Below are 20956 nucleotides of genomic sequence, written 5' to 3'. Positions count from 1 at the left end.
TTCCTTAAGGATATGATTTCTCTCTCATCCCATTCAACTTGGGTCAGTGTATACCCTGGAAACAATGTAAAGGCTAACAGACTGCCCTCTGTGGGGAGGGGCAAGGGAAGGGAAGCAAGATTAGGGGAAAAATCGCAAAATTCAAAATAAATAAATAAATAACTTTAAAAAAAACTGTATATGTAGCAATGGTCATGTCAAGTGTTATATGTCAAGTAAGTCAGGAAAAGAACACTGAACTTCTATTCTTTAGCAGTGTGCTGTCAGTCTTCACACTATTTTACAGAATCTTATGGACCCCCAGGCATCTCAAGAGGTTCTGGAAGCAAATGGACAATCATTTTATACAAAATTTTGTATCTGTTGTTTACCAAGTCTTTTTTGAAAATTGCTCTTGGAACCATTAATATTCTTGCTCTACATTACAGATTATTAAGTAAAGTGCTTCCCATTCCCAGATAAAGAGTGGAGAAAGCACTAGAAATGAAAGAAAGAGACTGGGGTTCAATCCTCATCTCTGCATAACTTTGGGGAAATTATGTCTCTCACTACTGAACATCATGAAATGGATGTGGACATCAGAAACTCAACATGCTCAAAAGTGAATTCATTTTTCCCCTACAAATCATTCCATCTTCTAAAGTCCCTTACTAATGGAGACGGAACTACCAATCCTCCTGTCATTAAGGCTCCAAAACTGTTATACTTGACTATTCACTTCTCTCAGTCCTCTTATCCAATCAATTCTACCTTCTCAATCTCTTTTGTATATTCCCTCCTCTTTCTTCTAACACTGCCACCATCCTGGTGCAAAGCCTCATAATCTCATGCTTGGACTATTGTAATAACCTATTGATTAGTCTCTCTCTATCTCAAGTCTCTATCCATTTCAGTTCCTCCTCCAATTAGCCGCCATTCTGATCTTTCTAAAGTCAAAATCTGATCAAACCCTAGCTTCCCCTCCCTCAATTTAATCAATTCCAATGGTTCCACCTTGCATCTAAGAGTTATAAACTGGAAAATCCTGTTTGGTTTATAAAGCCTTACATAACCTAGGACCTTTCTCTCTCTCTCTCCAGAGTTATTAAACCTTATCCCCCGCCCCACCACAAAGTCTGTATTCCAATAATAATCTCTTTGCTTTTCTTCACATAAAGCACTTCACATCTAAACTGTTTTTTCATTAGCAATCCTTCATGCTTGGATTTCTCTCCATTCTCATCTGTGTCTGGTTTCTTTCAAGTTGAGATTTCAAGATCCCTTTTAATGTTAGTGCTTTCCTTTCGTTTTTGTATTTGTTCATTATTTCTGACTCTTGTGAACTCTAATAAAGCTCAATTTATAAATGAAGAAACTGAGTCAACAGAACTAAGTGACTTGCCCATGAACACACAACAACTAAGTATCTGAGGCTGGATACTTCAACTTTGGTCTTCTTGACTCTAGGCCATGCACTCTATCTACCACATCATCTAGCCACTCCTTCCTTTTGCTGACTATCTCTACTTTATCTGTGTATATCTTATTTATACATAGTTGTTTGCATGTTGTCTCCCTCCCAAGACTTTAAACTCTTTGAGAGCAGGGACTATCTTTTACCTCCATCTTTCCAGGACAGCACAGTACCACATTCTGAATGGCTGATTGATTGACTTGCCCTAGATGTTCTGAACTGAACAGATCCCCTTTGTAAAAAATTAAGAGTGTTCAAAATAGGCCCAAGTTGCCTAGACATCCCAGTTAGGAATGATGGAATAGGGCCCCAGTTCTATTTTGTTGGTTTTGGAACTGGGCCCATGAGGGGACATTTGTATATGCTGCTAGGGATGAGATTCTTGGACTAGTGCAAGATGGACCAGGGTGAAAGCATTTACAAGGAATGTTTTCATTAATCAAGAATGAAAGTTGGAGGTTCGATGATCAGATACTGTCATAGTTCTAATCATAAACGATGCTGTCTAGCAATCCTGAAGCGTTATTCCCATGACCCACTTGGAAACTTTTGGAAACCAAAGTCTGTGGGTTCTGAGGGGACAATCAGTCCATCACAAGTCAGGTTTATATGACCAGGCTGATGCAGCCTGGTATTGCTGTAATGCCAAGATGCCTCGTTGATATATGAGGAAAACCCATCCTGATGATTAGTCCCTTGAGAGGCAGGCTTGGATGTGCTGGGAGCTGCTACTTCATCACTAGATATCACATACTGGAATGGCTGGAGCACTAACTAAGGAGTCTCTCTGATATGGGAGGAGAAGAACCACTCAGAGGCTGAGGATGCCCAGATCATCACTAGAGGTCCTGTTTCCTGTCACCATAGGGTGAAAGACAAGGGAGAAGGATAACTTTCCACAGCATACCCCTCATTAGAATAAACATGATGTATAAGGCATACTGCCATTAACTTGGTTGGTGTGATCCTCTTCAAACAAGAAGGACAACTACAATCTCATTGGCCTTGGTTTGTACAATTATTTATAAGAAAATAAGACTAATATGCTGAAACAGAAAAGGCCCTTCCTAGCTTTAAGATTCCATATAGGGGTGGTTAGGTGGTGTAGTGGATAAAGCACCAGTCTTGGAGTCAGGAGTACCTGGGTTCAAATCTGGTCTCAGACACTTAATAATTACCTAGCTGTGTGGCCTTGGGCAAGCCATTTAACCCCATTTGCCTTGTAAAAAAAAAAAAGATTCCATATATTCCATACCATTAAAAATAAAAATATACTGTGTAATTCAGCTCATATTGCACAGAAATATCTTATTATGGGGCATCTAGGTGGTGCAGTGGATAGGGCACTGGCCCTGGATTCAGGAGGACCCGAGTTCAAATCTGACCTCAGACACTTAATAATTATCCTAGCTGTGTGATCTTGGGCAAATCGCTTAACCCCATTTGCCTAACCAAAAAAAAAAAAAAAAAGGCAAAAAAAAAATATCTTATTACACTCACACACTTAATATTATTTTGTTAATTCGCTGAGATAACAGAGAAAGTGTTTTGAAAATCTACAAGTGCTTTGAAAGTGCTAGTTATTGTTGTTGTTACTATTAATTTACCTTTCCATTGGCTATTGTCCATCTTGGTTGTAGCTAAAAACAACAAATCTGCTCCACATCACATTTGACATTATGGCCTGCCTGGGTGTCAGAGCAGGAAGAAGAGAAGAACAGACACTTCTGAGACAGTTTGAGTCTAAATCAAAGATAGTTTAGAGGAAAGAGAATAGCCCTACAAGGAAGGAATTCTGGGCAGGGAAGTAGAAAGTACTATAATTGTCACCATGGATAGATGTTTTGTTTGATGTTTATGAAGCTCCTTTTGCCCTGCCTCACATGCCAAGGAGGTAAACTGCTCAGAGTATTGGGTATTTTTGCATCCCTCTTGAGTATGCATAAGAGCTGGAATAGCTGGAGGAAAAGGAAAGTTGCCAGTGTACACATTTCTATGTAGCTCTGTACTAGTACTTTTAGGATGACTTTTTAAGTTTTATATTTACATTTTATATTCTCTATAAAAATACTGTAGAATTTGACACAGCTAATTCAAAGGTTTTTTTTCTAAAATTCAGTTTAATTTATTGTTTGTTAAATGCTTGGTAAAAACTAGACTCTTTATTGCTGATGCTTCAGCTACCACTACTATACCACCACCTCTACCATCACTACCACTACTACTGCTGATACTACTACTAGCAGTTAGTTGGAATTTATGCAGCATTTAAAAGTTTGTAAAGCACTTAACAAATACCTCATTTAGTCCTCACACTAGCCCTGTGAGTAGGTGGTATTCCTTCCTTCTTGACTTTTAAACCTAGCACTTGCATTGGGAGAACAAAGACAAAAATTAAAAATAACCCCCTGCCCTCAAATACTCAAAGCTATATACAAGGCTAAGGGAAAAGTAAAATCATTTCTCAGAGAGGGTGATGAAGTTCTAACACATGGTGGGAAGTACCCAGGCAAAGCCTTGAAGGGAGATAGTGGCTTTAAGAGGCAGAGGCAAGGAGGAAATGCATTTCAGGCATGGGAGACAATGTTGGGGACAGGGACTATCAACATGTAGACTTGTTTGGCTGGCTATAGTGAAGGGCCAAGGGAAGAGAGCAAACACAGAGCCTGTCACAAAGTAAACCTTACTAAATGCTTGTTGATAGAGTCATGTTAAATGTCTGGAGAACTTGGAGAATGATTTGTATTTTACAATTAAGAACTGCTTTGGCTTTATCAGGGGAGCAACATGCTCAGATTTGTATTTTAGAGATAACATTTTGGCAGCTGTGTGGACCACTAAGAGGAGAAATTAGAACTTGGAGATTAAGAGGTTGCTGTAAAGTCTGTAGGATTTAGGATAAAAAATACTAACCACCTCCACAGAAAGAATTGATGAAGTCTAAATACATATTGAAGTATACTTGTTTTTACTTCCTTTAATTTTTTATACATTTTTCATATGTATAATCTATATAAAATTGCTTCAGCAAGTGGAGGGATAGGAATTTAAAATTTTAAAAATTTAAAAACAAATGTTAAAAATTGTTTCTACATGTAATTAAGAAAAAATAATTTTTTTAGGTTTTTTTTTTTTTGGTAAGGCAAACAGGGTTAAGTGGCTTGCCTAAGGCCACACAGCTAGGTAATTATTAAGTGTCTGAGACCGGATTTAAACCCAGGTCCTCCTGACTCCAAGGCCGGTGCTTTATCCACTGTGCCACCTAGCCACCCCTAAAATTAATTTTTTTTAAAGAAGTAAGAGTCCAAGAGAGTTGTGATGAGGTCCTAAAGAAGGATTGGAGCCATATGAGTGGAAGGGAGGGGAAGAATATGAGAAATACTGAGGCGGTAGATTCAAAAAGAGTGATCATGTATTAGAAGGATAAGGAAGAGACATAAAATTGAGGATGCTTTCAAAGCTGCAGATCTAGGTGACTGGAAGAGCTGTGGTAGCCTTAGTAGAAATAGGGAAATGGGAAGATAGGGTGGATTTACTAGGAGAAATAGTGGTTTCTGTTTTGGACATGATATATCTGAAATTTTGATGATGCAGGACTAGAAACCAGGAGAGAGGTAAGGATTGAATAGGTATTGGATAGTAGTCATCTGATTCCTCCCATCATTTAATCCCTTCTTTCCCCAATGTGTATTTATTTTGCATATATTATATGTATACATTTTGGCTTTCATTAAAACATAGGCTTCTTAAGAGAACAGACTGATTTTGGGGGCAGCTAGGTGGTACAGCAGATAGAGCATTGGCTCTGGAGTCAGGGGGACCCGAGTTCAAATCTGGTGTTAGTCACTTAATACCCACCTAGCTGGGTGACCTTGGGCAAGTCTCTTAACCCCATTGCCTTGCAAAAACATAAACAAAAACAGAAAGACTGACTTCCCTAAATCTTTATTATCCCAAGTGTCTACCTAAGCACAGCATCAAGCATATATTAAGTACTTAATAAATGTTTGTCAGTTGATTCATCTGAACTGGTTAACTATAGAATCAATATTTGGGAGGCAGCTGAGTGGTACAGTGGATAGAGTACGGACCCTGGAGTCAGGAGGACCTGAGTTCAAATCTGTCCTCAGACATTGAATAATTACCTAGCTGTGTGACTTTGGGCAAGTCATGTAATCCCATTACCTTAAATACATCTTTAAAAAAGGAGAGAATCAAGTGATGCTGAATAGTTCAAGATGAAGCTAGGGGTACTGAAATGGGAAAGTAGAAGAAAGGTAGAGAGAATGAAGTTTATGGAAATAATGAAAGATAAGTAAATTTATGATGTGTAAAGAAGAAAAGATGGACATACAGTGATCCCTTCCACCTCATGGGACTTGGCAACCCCCACAATCTAGAAAACTCATATATAAAATTTTTTAGTCCTCCCTTCATACCAAAGAAGATATTTGAATTATTATGGTATTAAATAGCAAAATATGTTGATATTATACAATACTATACGTATATTACATGGATTTCTAAGTTTCTAAACTTTTTCTGTGTTGATTGCTGGCCTCCAGGTGTTGTCTATGGCTTTTGCAAAAATCCAAAAACAATTCCACTTAATTTCTTTTGCCAACTTGTGATATATTGAAGTCATGATGGGGAAAGTCATCATGTAGAAGGAACAACTATGTATATATGTGTATGTGTGTGTGTATATATATTTATATATACATACATATATAAACATATACATATTTTATATATACTTATACATTTATATATACACACATTTACACACATACACATGTCAGAGATAATCCCTGATTCCAAGAGAACGAATGTCATCACTAACACCAAACCAGGACAGTCATGGAGTATACTCATAGGGCATGGGACATGGATGATGATCCAGCAAAGGAGAATGAAAAGCAAAGGTCAGATATATCAGAGAGACAAGCAAAAACCCTGATACTGTGAAATCAAAGCTATGATTGTGCCTATGGTACAATCCAAAGAGTGCTGGATTTGAAATCATAGGACCTAGGATCAAATCCCATGCATCCATCCCTGGGCATACGTGTGATCCTTGGCAAATTATTTCTCTGGGTCTCAGTTTTGTTGTTCATAGAAAAAAAAGGAGATAGGACTAGATAGAAAAGTTCCCTTCTGACTCTAAGCTTTCATCCTAGAATCTAGTGAAGCAAAATGAATGGGTAGGTCATGGAGGTTGAGAGGATTGATGAAACAAGAAGCCACAATGTCTGAAGGAATAGTAACAATGATAATGAAGACCCCAGTTATAAGGAAAGGAGTGTGGGTTTGGAGGAAGTCTGAGTCAACTACTAAACTCCTTAACAATGGAGAGAGAAAGATCTGGAGTCTTAGCATTACCAGTACTTGGGAAGAGACAGATAGAAAGAATCTCAAAGAAGGTGAAGTTAAAGAGTAAGAGCAGCAGAAGGGAGTCTGGAAGTAGCAGTGGGTAGCAAGGATGCCTACACCTTCTCCTTTCTCTCTCTCTCTCTCAGTTGTATCAAGGGGCACAAGAGAAGGAGCATCCAGAATTGGAAAAAGTTTCCAGGGATAATGTATCTACTGTAAAAAGTTAGAGGAGTATAAGAGGAGATGGATTAATTCAAAGGGCAGTTCATTATTAAGAAAACAAGGGGGGCAGCTAGGTGGTGCGATGGATACAGCACTGGCCCTGAAGTCAGGAGGACCTGAGTTCAAATATGACCTCAGACACTTAAAAATTACCTGTGTGACCATTGGCAAGTCACTTAACCCCAATGTCATGCAACCCCCCCCCCAAGAAAACCCCAAAACAAAACCAAAACAAAACAAGGGCTCCAGAGAGCAAAGAATAGTTAGATGTAGGCAATGAGATTTTGTATTTTATTTTACTTCCTTTTGGAAATCAAAAGGAGAATGAATGACAAGAAGATATCTGAACCATTATTACATGGTTAGAACAGAGGTCTCTACCTGAATTTAGTTATTTTAAGGTACTTTCACATATGTGCTCATTATTTTCATGTATGGTTTTTCTATTGCAATCATTCTTGTCTGCCCACATCAGATAATATTCAAGCAACCTGTTGATGTGAATGGTTTTCTCTTGACCCGAGACACTGCATCTATTATTTTATTAACCTATTATTTATATAAAATATAAAGAAGAAATATCTTGAATATCTTATTATCTTATATAGAAATATCTTATATAAAGGATAAATATCTTAAAATTCTTGAATCAATATCAAGAAATTTCTTGAAAATCTCAAGAAACAAGAGTAAGAGCAAAAAGTGAATATTCTAGATGAGTAACTTTTCAGTGAAGGTAACTTCTCAGTGAAAAATGGTTTTGTTACATGGAAGAGCATTACACAAAACTAGATGAGTTTTAACTGAACTTTAAATAACTTTAATTAAATAAACCTTGCCTTTAATTCTACATAAATTTTTTCCCAGAGGGATTTTTCTTGATAGTGTGGTAGTCTGGGAGTGATTAACTTGCTACAAAACTTTACAGGCAACTTTCTGTTTCCAGATACATGGATGGTACTTTGTCCCATGAGGAAAAAACAAATCTCTTTAAGTTTTAACAAATTGAAAAACGCTAATAGTTGGCCTTTATTGTTCATTGGAGAAAAATGTAGCATTAACTAGGTCTGTAGTAAAGTTTTGCTTAAATGAACTCGTATTATTCTAACTGTTACAAACAGCTTCAAACTTCCCATAAAATATTATTAGAACTTAAGCATTAAAAAAAACTTGCAAACAATTCAGCTTATTTAGCATACCAGTTCAGATTCTTTAAATGAACTTTTTTTTCTAAATTTTTTCTTTGAAACAGTAATCACAAAAATACTTCACATATTAAAAAGGTGCTCTGCAAAATGAAAAGGAGAAAAAAGTTTCATTCAAAGTAATGGTATAAGTATACTTTAAGACTAATTGCATTCAAATATTGCCTGTTTCTACAGAAGTAATAATTTAGTAACTTCACTGTCTGTAAATATTTGTTTTGTCTGGTACTACTGTAAATTCTGATTTTATGCAGAAGTTTTTTGTTTATTGTAGATCAAAATGAAAACATCTTGCAGAATGTTTTGATTTGACCACTCTTTAAAAACTAAACTGTTCAAAAATGAAAGTGCAATATTATGTATTTTTAAGAGAAGGTAATAAAAGGTAGAATTCTAGTGATTCTCAGATTACAAATAATGCAATTGGTTCAGGCAAATGAGTGACTTTAAGTAGATATTATACAGTCAAGATGAGAAATAGTACAACTCAAAAAAAAGGATTAATGAGGAAATAAGCAGCTGAAGCCAAAATAAATGAATGCTGGGGATCAAGAGATTCAAATGGATGACTTCATAGAGAACATAGACTGTATCATTGTTTTTTCTTTATTTAACTCATCTATTGAATTTTTTTTTTTAAATCAGAGCTCCATAAGATACACTTGAACTCTGAATTAATAATAATAAAACAATGACCTGAAACTCCCCTTAAGTTGTTATGGCTCTTATTTTGCTTTACTTGAGCCTGCTGTATCCAATTTCATAGCAATAAATATTCAGTTAACATTCTATTCACACTTGTACCACTTCCTCTACCAAAAGGCTTGTGTTATCAACACAATGGTTTGTATAACGTGTTGCTCATTCCTTGGAGGCAGATGGTGGAAATGTGGAGACAGGGGTAGTCCTGCAATCAGAGAGGACTACATTCAAAAAAACAGGCTTAGACACTTGTTAGCTTGGGGACAACCAAGTCAAATCCCCTAACATCTGCCTCAGTTTCCTCAGTTAGAAAATGACGATCATAACCACACATCCCTTGTAGGGTTGTTATGTCAATCAAATGATACAATATTTGTAAAAAAAAAATGCTTAGCATAGAGAAGGCGCTATATAATGCTTAATCCCTTTTTGCTTTTCCAAGTCAAATCATGTATGACTATAGGATATTTATTAATCCTGAGTCATTTCTGATGTGTACAAAAGGGCAAGGAAAAGTAGAAGCATCACTTTGTTTTGTTGGATGATTCGAATCTGCAGCCAAATTTTCACTCTTAGACTTCTTAAAAGCCAAAAGTCAGAGTTCATCTAGCAGTATGTGTGCCACAAAGAAGGCAGATCTATTGCAACCATCACAGGCTTTATTAAGTGCGATCATTAATCTTTCTAAAAACCTTTTACGTAGAGTATTTGGACCCTCAGTGTCCAGATATAAAAGCCAATTCAAGAAACTGCCTTTGTATGCCCAAACTGTTTTTAGGGCTTGAATGTCGAATTTACTTTTTCCTTTATTGCTCAATGACATGACTATATCAAGAGGTGTATATTCAATCTTCAAAGCAATTCCCTTTAGCTACATGAAATAACCACAAATTCTGTGGTACTTTTTGTGGATAATAGCATGTAAATCTAACATAAGGAATTACACAAACCCTTTTAGATAAAGATACTACTAGAAAAGAGGAAATATTTCTGAGGAAAATACTCTTAGTTCATTAGTGCACTTAGTTAATGCCAAAGCATGTGTCCAAGATTAGAATTGTTAACATTCCAAATACACACACACACACACACACACACACACACACACACACACGCATAATAAACATATATATGCAGTTAGGTGATTCAGTGAATTGAGCATTGGAATTAGAGTACAACTTGACTGAGTTCAAATCCTGCCATTTATACTGATTGGGTGACCTTAACCAAGTCACTTAACCACTCTCAGACTCAGTTTCCTCACCTGTGAAATGACATTACTAATATCATCTTCATCACAGGATAGTGAGGATCAATGAAAAATACTCTGCAAACCTTAAAAGATAATATAAATGCTAGTTATTATTATTATTATTATTATTGTATATTTATAATATTGGTAACTCATATTTTCATAGAGTTCCAAGGTTTAGAAGCATTCTTCCCCTACAAGAAAAATTATTATGATTACAGTATAGGAAAGAAAAGACTTCAGAGATGAAAATGATTTTCTGAAGGTCACTCAGCAAGTATCTCATTTTGTGATTTTTCTGTGACTTGTACTTTGTTAAAGGACAGTTTGATGAATTGGGTCTCTCTAGAGGGGTTCTGGTGACCATCAAGCCTTCCACCTCCACATTGTATCTCACATTCAACTCATCTTCACTCACACAGTTACCAGCCTGATTCAAGAAAGCAACAATGGGAACTGATGGAGGAGCTATGACTTCATTGGTTTATGGAGCTGACAGGGAGGAAACTGCTGATACAAACTCAGGTGAACCTTTCTCTGGAATTTACAGCCATGAACCAAGAGGAAAAGTAACTTGTTCACCTTTAGACAGTTAAGCATGAAGCAAAAGCAGAACTGGGTCTTCCTGGTTTTCAGAACAGTTCTCTAACCACACCATACTGTTCCTCAAGATGGTCCATCTACTACTTTATATATGTGTGTGTGTGTGTGTGTGTGTGTGTGTGTGTATAATGTGAAGGAGAAATGTTTTGGAATTTACAATGTGAAGAAATAAGTATACAAAAATGTGTGTGTTGTGAGAATAAAATGAGATAATATTGGTAAAGACTTTGCAAACTTTAGAGCACTTATTATTGTTGTGGTTGTTTTTCTTGCTGAGGGTAATTAATGGATGATAAAATCACCCACAGAGTAAGTGTAAGGGGACCACAGCATAAAACCTTGGTAGTGGAACAATCAGCAGCTTCATACAGAAACAAAGAAGGAGGTGGCTTGGTCAAAAAGACTGAAAGCTTGCATGTGCAGGCATGAATTAGCCAAAGGCCTTGAGGAGGCCTTTCTTCACACTGGGTGCAAGCTTTGAGGAAACTCTGCTGAATGCTATGGAACAGGATTAAAGTCTGAGTGGAGATTTACACTGTGCAGGATCATATACTAATAATGTTTGTCCTCCTCAAAGAAGACCATGACATCAGGGAGATGATGCCAATGACAAGAATGTGAACTGGAGTGGGGGGATGCTGTGCTAAGTCTCCTCTGGAGTCATCCAGGTCCAGTGAACAGATATAGATCAAGACAACTGCAGATGGCCTTGGATACAAGGACATTGGAGTAAAGTGATTTGTCCAAGGTCACACAGTTAATAGGTGCCTGAGGCCAAATTTGAACTCAGGTCCTGCTGACTCTAGGGCTGGCGCTCTACTCATGTGTCACCTAGCTAAATCGGTGAAATTCATTATCCATTAAAGGATGGAACTACAAAAAATTGCTTTCTTTTCAGGGTACTGAAATTTCTAGGAGTCTCAATTATGATTTTGTTTTTTGTTTTCAGTCATGTCTGCCTTTTCGTGACTCTTTTGTGTTTTTCTCAGTAATGATAATGGAATAGCTTGCCATTTCCTTCTCCAGCTCATTTTACAGTTGAGGAAACTGAGGTAAACAAGATTAAGTGACTTCCCCCCAGGGTCACACAGTCAGTAAGTGTTAAACTCCAGAAGATGAGTCTTCCTGACTCTAAGCCAGGCACTCACTCTATCACTGTGCCACCTAACTGCCCCTCCTATGATTAATTATTCAATATAGGTATCCCCTGTATGAAGAAAAAATAAAGGTACACTCATTTTAAATGTCTAGTTTAAATAAACAACATTAATACAATGAATTGCACAAGCAGAGGTAGAAGAGCCTCACATATGTACCTGACAATTAAGAAATTATTATTACCAAGCAAATGGGGAATACTTTTACCACAAAAAACTAGGGTATAAAGGACACACTTTCATTCTAAGGTAGAGGGCAGTTAGCAATGGAATGCCCTAAGCAAGAAATAGCAAAGTAATTAGGTTACTAACCTTGCTTCAACATGCTCGCATGGTTGCTAGGCAACAAGCACAGCAGTACTATTGCAGGACTCTATGCATTAACTACAACATTCTTCCAGAAAAAACCCTCCTGCTCATTAATGATAAAACCCAATGCAGATATAAGCTTTCCATAATTCCATCCTGTGCTCTTATGACAAAAAAGGGAAATATTTGTTTCTGTATAAGCAATTTCTGAGTTGTTTTAATGGTTTGCTCTTATTGGCAAAAGTTTTGATTAAACTATTCTAAAATATTTCCATTTATTAAATAAATAGGAAAAGTAGATGCACATATAAATTAGACATGTAAAATTACTGAAATAATTTTGAACTCACTGTCAAATGTTATTTTCTATTAAAATGATAAATGTACATTTTTCATATATAATGTTTAAGCTAAACTATAATTTTAAAGTTGTTTTGAAATACTGAATAATTTCCTTTAATAAAATTTATAACTTATAGGTACAATACTAGATTTATTCAACTTATTTATATTTATATTATCTGGTTATTTTGAAAACTATTTTTCCAGGAACTATGATGGATTTGTGCTGATCCATCAAGAACACTTTATTTACCGGTTTCTAATCAAGAGCACACATTTGCAACTTAGAAATCAATGTTAGAGGTATAGATTATGACCATGAATAAAAGGAAGTTAACTGACCCACATTAGGATTAAACTGATCTGGTCTCATTACTATCATCTTCTAGGGGTGGAAGAAACTTGCCAAAGACTTGAAAATTCAAATGTTATATGTCATAATTATTCAGGTGATATATGTGTGGGTGTGTGTGTATAAATATATATGTATATATGCTTTATATACATATAATAAAACTATCTTAACAGAAAAATGTTTCTTGTGCAAATTTCTTATGTAGAATTATTTTTATTAACTTTTAAATGGATTAAATAATATTGAGAGTTAACAGGAATTAAACAAAAAAACACAGACTAGCAAAGAAACAAATATTTCCCTTTATTTAATTATCTTACAACTACTAATGTCACACTCAAAAAGAATAATTTACAGGTGCATAGAGAAAGGAATTAATTATATTGAGTAATAAAATATATTTGTATATTTTGGCAGGAAAAGTCACTTCAAGACCAAATGAATTTAGCAGAAAAAAAATCAGAAGTGTTATGATAATAAGAAGTTTTTAAAAATGTTCCTCTTACTCCTTTGCCAGCTGCACACTGGTAGGTTTTGCTCCAATAGGTATCCCATATTTGTGTAAAGTGTTAATCAAAATCTCCCTCATATCACTGTTGTAGGAATCAAAGTCAAACACATTTCTTACCACGCTGGCAAGTCCTTCAGTGGGAAATTTCTGTATTAAGAAATTAAAAATAACATTTCTTAGACATACAATTAAATGTAGCATGTAATAAAACAAAAACAGTAGTAAATAATAGGATCTTTTAAAATAATGGGCATGAGAAAAACTCAGTCTAATTAAGCTTTGTCATATTTGATATTCACTTAAGTGACCAGAATACTACTCTCTCAAAAAAGAATTATTTCTAATTTTGGAGTTAGCAACTCCATCACACAGAATAAATCACTTTTTCCTATTCAAATGTTCAATGATCTAGAAACTATTACTTCCTGAAATATTCTAGCTTTAACTTTCAGGAAAGGTGGTATAAAAGTATGGTAGACTGAGTAGGATATATGAGTGGAAGTGTTCCCCCCAAAAAAACCTACTCTGTACTAGACAATGGATGATGCAAAAAAATCCCATAAGACACATATCCAGTTCTCATAAACTCCATGGAAAGGACTAAATAAGATTACATTACTATCATAAATAACAGAAAGACAAAACAAAACAGAAGGGTGGAAGAAACCAAAGGAAAGTAATGAAGCAAGTTGAGAAAGAAATACAGATGAGTTAGAAAAAAGGAAAGAAACACCAGGAAATGAGAATAGAGAGGATAATCTCTGGAGGTGATGGAAAATGACAAATTTTTAGCTATTTATTTACTGTATAAATGAAGACAAATACTTTTTACCTGATTTTAAACAAGTAGTTTTAAAATATTTTAATAAAAAATAAACAATAAGTGAACTAAATAACTTGCTCTAGTATAGAGAGGAATGTAAAAATCCAAGAGTCTTCATTTACAATGTTTTAAAATTGGAAAATTGGAAGTAAAATATTAAATGAAATAATTACTTATAATTTCAAATTACTAGACAACCAAAGGATAAATTTATTTGGGACGTGTTGATTTTGAGGTGAAGGTAGGATGTCCAGGAGATCACTCAGGACATAAACCTAGAGCTCAGGGATATATTTGTATATGTATGTGTGGGTGTGTATGTATACAGATTCCAAATTATCTACAGAGAGGTGAAAATTGAGATATAGGAGGAGGAGATAAGATACAGAGAGAAAAAGAAGAGAACACCCCCAACTTTAGGGGGCAGGGTGAATGATGAATCATAGGAGGAGATTGAGTGTGAATTGTTAGATCATTAGGAGAGGGAAAAAAAGTGATTACATAGAAGTCAAAGGAAGAAAGACTATCAGAAAAGGGGGTAGTCTATAGTGTCAAATGCCCCCAAAAGTTGAAGTGAATGATTGAAAAAACACTACTGGATTTTGCAATGAAGAGGTAGGTCACTGATGATCTTGGAAAGAGAAGAATCAGAAACTGGTATTGCAAAGGATTAAATGCAGCCTCACCCTAGGGAGAAGCAGGGAAGGGTTTAGTTTAGCAGTAAAAAGTATTATAGATGGAGGATGACTGAATTGGTTAAATTTCACTTTACATCATCTCATGATATGAAGTGTCCACCACCCAATTGTCTGTTTGCGTAAGATTCTGAAATTTTTCTGCAACTGTCTTCAGTTTCTCTTTTTGGCAAACCTTCCAGGCCCTGCTTAGTCATGTCACTGTTCAAAAAAACCTGCCATGCTCACAACTGACTTGTGATTGACTTTCCAGGCCCCCTGGAATCTTCCCTTGCCTTAGTTGTCTGCCCTCTTTCCACAAGAGTTCACTTTTCATAATGCCTTTATTCATGTTGTTACTTAGGCCTGTAATGACCTCTTTCTTTCTTCAGAATTCCTATCATTTAAAATCCAGCTCAAATGTCACTTCTTTCAAGACATCTTTTAGGGTCTCCTAGGTCAGTAGCAATCTTTCCCTTCAGATTGCAAAAGTGACATGTGGTTTAGCAACTATCTATTACATGTATCATGTAATTTGTGTCTCTCCTCATTATTAGATTGCAAACTCTAAATAGTGAGGGACAATGGGTTACATTAACCTTGTACAACTCACCCTACCTGAGTTCTGCATGAAGTAGGTGCTTATTCTGGTCGATTGTTGAATATTTATTGCTCTAAATCAGAGATGAACTTGCTTTTTCCTTCCTTCTTTTGTCTGAGCCCTAAGCCTGCTTTCTTTCTTTAACAAAATTTCCCCAAAATCTAAAAGAAACGTTTAAAAAGAATTTAATGACCTTTGATATGAGGCCTTGTCAAAAATTTTCTGAAATTAAAATAAAAGGCATACATTAGTGTCCACAGTACTCTATTCCAGCCCACGTGTGCTACCTGTTGTGATATACACCCTTGAACAAGAACTTGAAAGAATTAGAAAGAAAACTGATGTACATTTTTCAACATGAAATAAGGCTGAAAGTTTTCAAATGTCTGCAAAGATTAATGCCATACCTGTAAGTGTTTGACTATGTTGACAACTTCTCTGGTTGAATATGGGTAGTTAATGATTCCCTGATCAGCTAAGTGTCTCAGTTCACCAAATGCAGCAACAAGCTTCTCAAGGATTGGCTCTGGGACACTTGGTCCATATTGCCTGAGCATCTCAAGTTCAGACTGTGGTTTAGGATTATCAACTGCATGGCAGCTAAAAATGTCACCTAGGGGAGGAAGACAAACCTATGATATGAACATGTCCATTTTGATAAGGAAAAAAAGGTAATGAGCAAATAATGACTCAAGGTAGAAGGGAAATAAATATACTTGTTCTCTTTTGTTTGACTCATATATATGTGAAATGAAAAACAGTATCTTTCTGTTAACCAATAAATCTATTTACTTTATCAAAGATCACATTCATTTCAGTCCAATATATGAATGTTGATCAGCATTCCTTTAATTTAGACTTTAGAGCGAGGGGTGGGGAGAGCTTTTTCTGCTAAGGGCTATTTGGATGTTTATAACAATCATTTGTGGGCTATATTTGGTCAAACGTTAGATCCTAAAAAGCTACCAGATTTATTGAATTTTCGAATCCCCCCCTACCATCTGTGGTTGCCTTGGCAATGTCAGAACAATATGGCCCCAGGGCTGGGTGGTACAGTGGATAAAGCACTGGTCTTGGATAGCAGTTCAAATCCAGTCTCAGACACTAGCTGTGTGGTCTTGGACAAAGCACTTAATCCTGATTGACTCAAAATCATGGCCGAACCCAGTCATCCAGATTCATATCTGGCCACTGTATTTAGATGGTTCAAGAGGGGGAAGTAATTCTGGTGCCTTAGCATAGCACCCCCTCATTCAAATCCAATTCATGTGACTTGTAATGATGTCATCTCCCTTGATGTCATGGTCTTCTTTGAGAATGAAGGATAAACATTAGAGCATCAAAAGTACAAACTTTAAAGAGATTCCAGGAAGTCTTATCTAATTACTGTCACAAAATTACTTTTCTATTCTTTAGCACTTATTTTCTATTTTATACATTTTAGCTGTATTTTCTAATTGCTGTTATTTAATAGGATCATGTCTTGTCTCCCTAATTTGACTCAAATTAAAAGTCTGTTGGCTAGGACAATCATTTCAAAATCAGGGTGAATCACTACATTTGGGCCTTGCCCTTTTTGCTGTCTTCCAGAAAGACTTGGCTCCAGGGTAAAGGAACTTTATCATCATGGACTGGAACAATATTTCATTTAACAAAAGATACAATAGGTTCTTAGTATTTAGTAGCATAAGAACTCTGGTTCTCAGGAATTAGGATTCTGTTCTAGAGTAAACTCAGGAGTTCTAGATACCTTTGATGCAAAGCTACAGCTAGAGGATCTACTGGCTTTGTCATTTTTCCCATGAGATTTAGAAACTGGTATTACATGGCATCTTTTTTTTTTTTTTTGGTTTTTGCAAGGCAATGGGTTTAAAGTGGCTTGCCCAAGGCCACAAAGCTAGGTATTAAGTGTCTGAGGCCAGATTTCGAACTCAGGTACTCCTGACTCCAGGGCCGGTGCTCTAGCCACTGCGCCACTACATGGCATCCTTTAAGATAATAGCAACATTCAAACATATTTACCTAAGAAAATTAGGCAAAAAGTCATTCATCTTACTGCATACTCCATACTGGAATATTAATCAGCTTTGATACTTAGTCCCTATTCCCTAGGAAGGCAAAGCAATTTACCTAATGTACCAAAAAAATCGTTGCCCAAGAAAGGAAATCCAGGTCTATTGGCCAGGACAATCATTCTAAAATCAGGGTGAATCACTATAACATTTTCTCTTCCATTCACATTAGCAGCACCTGTAGAAAATAAACAAAGTATTTAAAATATCTCTAAATGCATTATTTATTGACAGCTAGAAATCTTGTTGGAACAAAGAGGTGTATCCTTTTAAAAGATAATATGAACTAAAAGGCATATTGTTTAATTGCCAAACACTCCAGGAGATGTGCTAATTAAAAACTAGTATTAGAAAATGACAAACCATAAAGTCTACACCTTGAGCAGTAATTTGCAATATTATATGAAGTGAATAATTTTACATTACTTACACTAAACTAAGCCTGATTTTTATTGAAAAGTTACGAAAATGATTTTGAGAAAGGCATCTAATCCACAACCCTGCAAAATTTGGTTTAGAAAATTAATTCCAAAAATATTAAAGTGAAATATTCCTAAATATACCTAAAAGGTACATTTTATCATTTGAATCAAATCCTAAAACAGTAAACTTTAATCTACAGTTTCAATTATATAAAATCAATGGAATCTTGTTTTCTTACTGTTTATTGTAACATGAAATTTGGATATACTACAGATCAAACTGTCAGTTCTGGAACATAATTAGATTTACAATTAGAAAAAATAGATATAGTAAAAACAGTTTTATACACTATGGTCATCTAGGAGAATAGATGTGAGTCTCCACCCTAAATCCCACAGTTTCCAAGGAGTACAGCAATAGTTGTACTTCTTGAAATCATGTCTTGATTGCTTGTGGTTGTGAGACTAGTATATAATAAAGGGATCACTCTTCAGTTTTGGAGTGACATAGCAGACTTTTTTTTTGGAGGTGAGAGGGAGTTGAGGATCATTGTGACTTGGGGAACATGCCTTTAAACCATGGGTTTTGTCTTAGTGTTCTCAAGTATTATAGTGTAGTGGGGCATAAGGAATCTCTTGAGATTTCAAAGAAATCTAAATCAGTCTTGATATTTTAAATATGTAACTCCTTTGTCATCTCTTAGAAACTAAGATTGAAAAGTATGAAATTCCACAGAATTTTCAGAAAATTCCACACCTCCCAAAATTTTGAGAATATCTGCTCTGGGTATGAAACATAATCAGAAGGGCAGACAACTCTATTACTGCCGTATTCTTTTGGCATTTCTTTTACCCTATTTGGTGTAGCTCAGGAGGCATTTTTAGAGGCAGCATTGAGGGAAGCTGATGAAAACTCTAAATCAAAAACTTATTTACCACTGAAAGCATTTTGACATTGAAATGCTAACAATGATCAATCTTAAAATTGTTATTTTCTTATGCTCAGAAATGCTTGGCAGAGTTTACCTTCCTCAGCTTTAAAAGCTACTCTGGTTTATTTGGATGATCTTTTCAATCACTAAAAATTAAAAGATTACTTAAAAATTGGCTTATACTTATACTGCTTTTGACTATATCTTTTCACAAAAATCAGATGTAAATACTCAGTTTTTTTCAGGAAGCAAAAGTAGAATAAATTAGCATGTAAGAGCCAAGAAATTTATCAGTGCTGTCCTGGTTGAGTCTGAATTTCTCAGGAAATAAAAAAGACTAACAAAACTGAGTGTTAAAGAGCAACAAATATTGTCAAATTAGGGAATGAAAAAAATTAATGCAAGATTTTTTTTTCTATAAAAATCCTAATAGTCATTAGAGTCAATAATACCTAACAGGGAAGGGACACAGCAGCATGATCAAGTCAAAAGAATCAATAATTCCAAAGCAACTGTCTCATAGCATAAGTCATTTTATTTGTTAATTCTATGCTCAAGCTAATGTTAAAATGTTTTAATTTTCCAAACTGATACCAAGAGAAGAATATTGGTGGACATCTAAAATTTAAAATATTCTATAGGCAATATATGAAGGAAGTAGTCCACACAGAAAAATGAGAAATGGTTAAAGGCAGAATTTGAACTCAGGTCTCCTGCTTTATAATACAATACTCAAATTAAAATTGATGGAGTTTGGGGGCAAATTTGTAAAGATAATCCATTGTTAAAGATGAAAAAACTGGCAACACTAGCCTTGGGAGAACTGTTAATCCAGCGATGCCATTTACCATGCTATGAAATCACTGTTTTTTTTTTACTCTCCTGCTGGAAGAGTTATAGGTAACACAAACTTAAGTACACTGATATTAAGATTTTGTTTAACTTTCTTTTTAAATATTAGTTATATTTTAAAATATTTCTTTTTTTTAATTATTTTTTTTTGCAAGGCAAATGGGGTTAAAGTGGCTTGCCCAAGGCCACTTTATCTATCCACTATCTATCCACTGTGTCAGGTTAGTCACCCCTATTTTAAAATATTTCTTGGGGCGACTAGGTGGAGTAGTGGACAAAGCATCGGCCCTGGAGTCAGGAGTACCTGGGTTCAAATCCAGTCTCAAACACTTAATAATTACCTAGCTGTGTGGCCTTGGACAAGCCACTTAACCCCATTTGCCTTGCAAAAAAAAACTAAAACAAAATTTCTTTAAAATTTCTGGAAATTTTTTGATATTCTTAAAGAAACAACAACAGCCTTAACTCCAAATGTCTCTCTCCCAAATCCAGTAAGTAAACCCTTGTAACAGTATTCTTGCTTTTTAGCATATCACTTGTATGTAAGGGACCAGTTTGTGAACTGATCATTTAGAGTCCTCAAATCACACAAACAAGAAAGAAACCCTAACAGCTCTTTGAAAAATGATTCTCTCATACTTTTTGTTTCTTCCTTAAGGATGTGATTTCTCTCTCATCACACTCAATTTGGATCAATGTACAACATGGAAACAAAATAAAGACTGACAGATTGCTTTCTGTGGGGGGTGGGGGGGTGGGAGGAGGGAAGTAAGATTGGGAGAAAAATTGTAAAACTCAAAACTCAAATAAAATCTTTAAAAATTAAAAAAATGATTCTCTCCATTTACCTTTCTCAAAGCTAAGGAATCTTTTTAATACTTACTTGCAACAATTCTTCGTCCATCTGCCAGAATCATTTCTCCATTTTCTACAAGGGTTTTTAAAATACAGGTAACATTTGTTGGGGCTTTGTCTGCCTCATCTACAACCAAAATATATCCCATCTTGACTGCTTTCACCTGGAAGAAAGAAAAATGATCACAAATGAATGAATCAAATCAAATACCACTGCAATAGTCTAGATTATTTTTCCAGA

The 20956-nt window shown here is 35.5% G+C and overlaps 1 protein-coding gene across 1 annotated transcript in view; it reads right to left on the bottom strand.

The window, feature by feature from the left end:
• The window catches only part of VWA8 (von Willebrand factor A domain containing 8), a 469402-nt gene that overhangs the window by 187871 nt on the left and 260575 nt on the right, over positions 1-20956 (bottom strand). The window contains exons 23-26 of the mRNA XM_074191741.1: positions 20744-20879; positions 17713-17832; positions 15990-16195; positions 13480-13631 (exon numbers count right to left, since the gene is read on the bottom strand). Coding sequence (XP_074047842.1) covers positions 13480-13631; positions 15990-16195; positions 17713-17832; positions 20744-20879 — 614 coding nt within the window. The remainder of the gene's footprint in view (positions 1-13479; positions 13632-15989; positions 16196-17712; positions 17833-20743; positions 20880-20956) is intronic.

The sequence above is a fragment of the Macrotis lagotis genome, chromosome 6, assembly GCF_037893015.1.
Source record: "Macrotis lagotis isolate mMagLag1 chromosome 6, bilby.v1.9.chrom.fasta, whole genome shotgun sequence".
Taxonomy (NCBI): Eukaryota; Metazoa; Chordata; class Mammalia; order Peramelemorphia; family Peramelidae; genus Macrotis; species Macrotis lagotis.
This window is presented reverse-complemented; position numbering and strand designations above follow the sequence as displayed.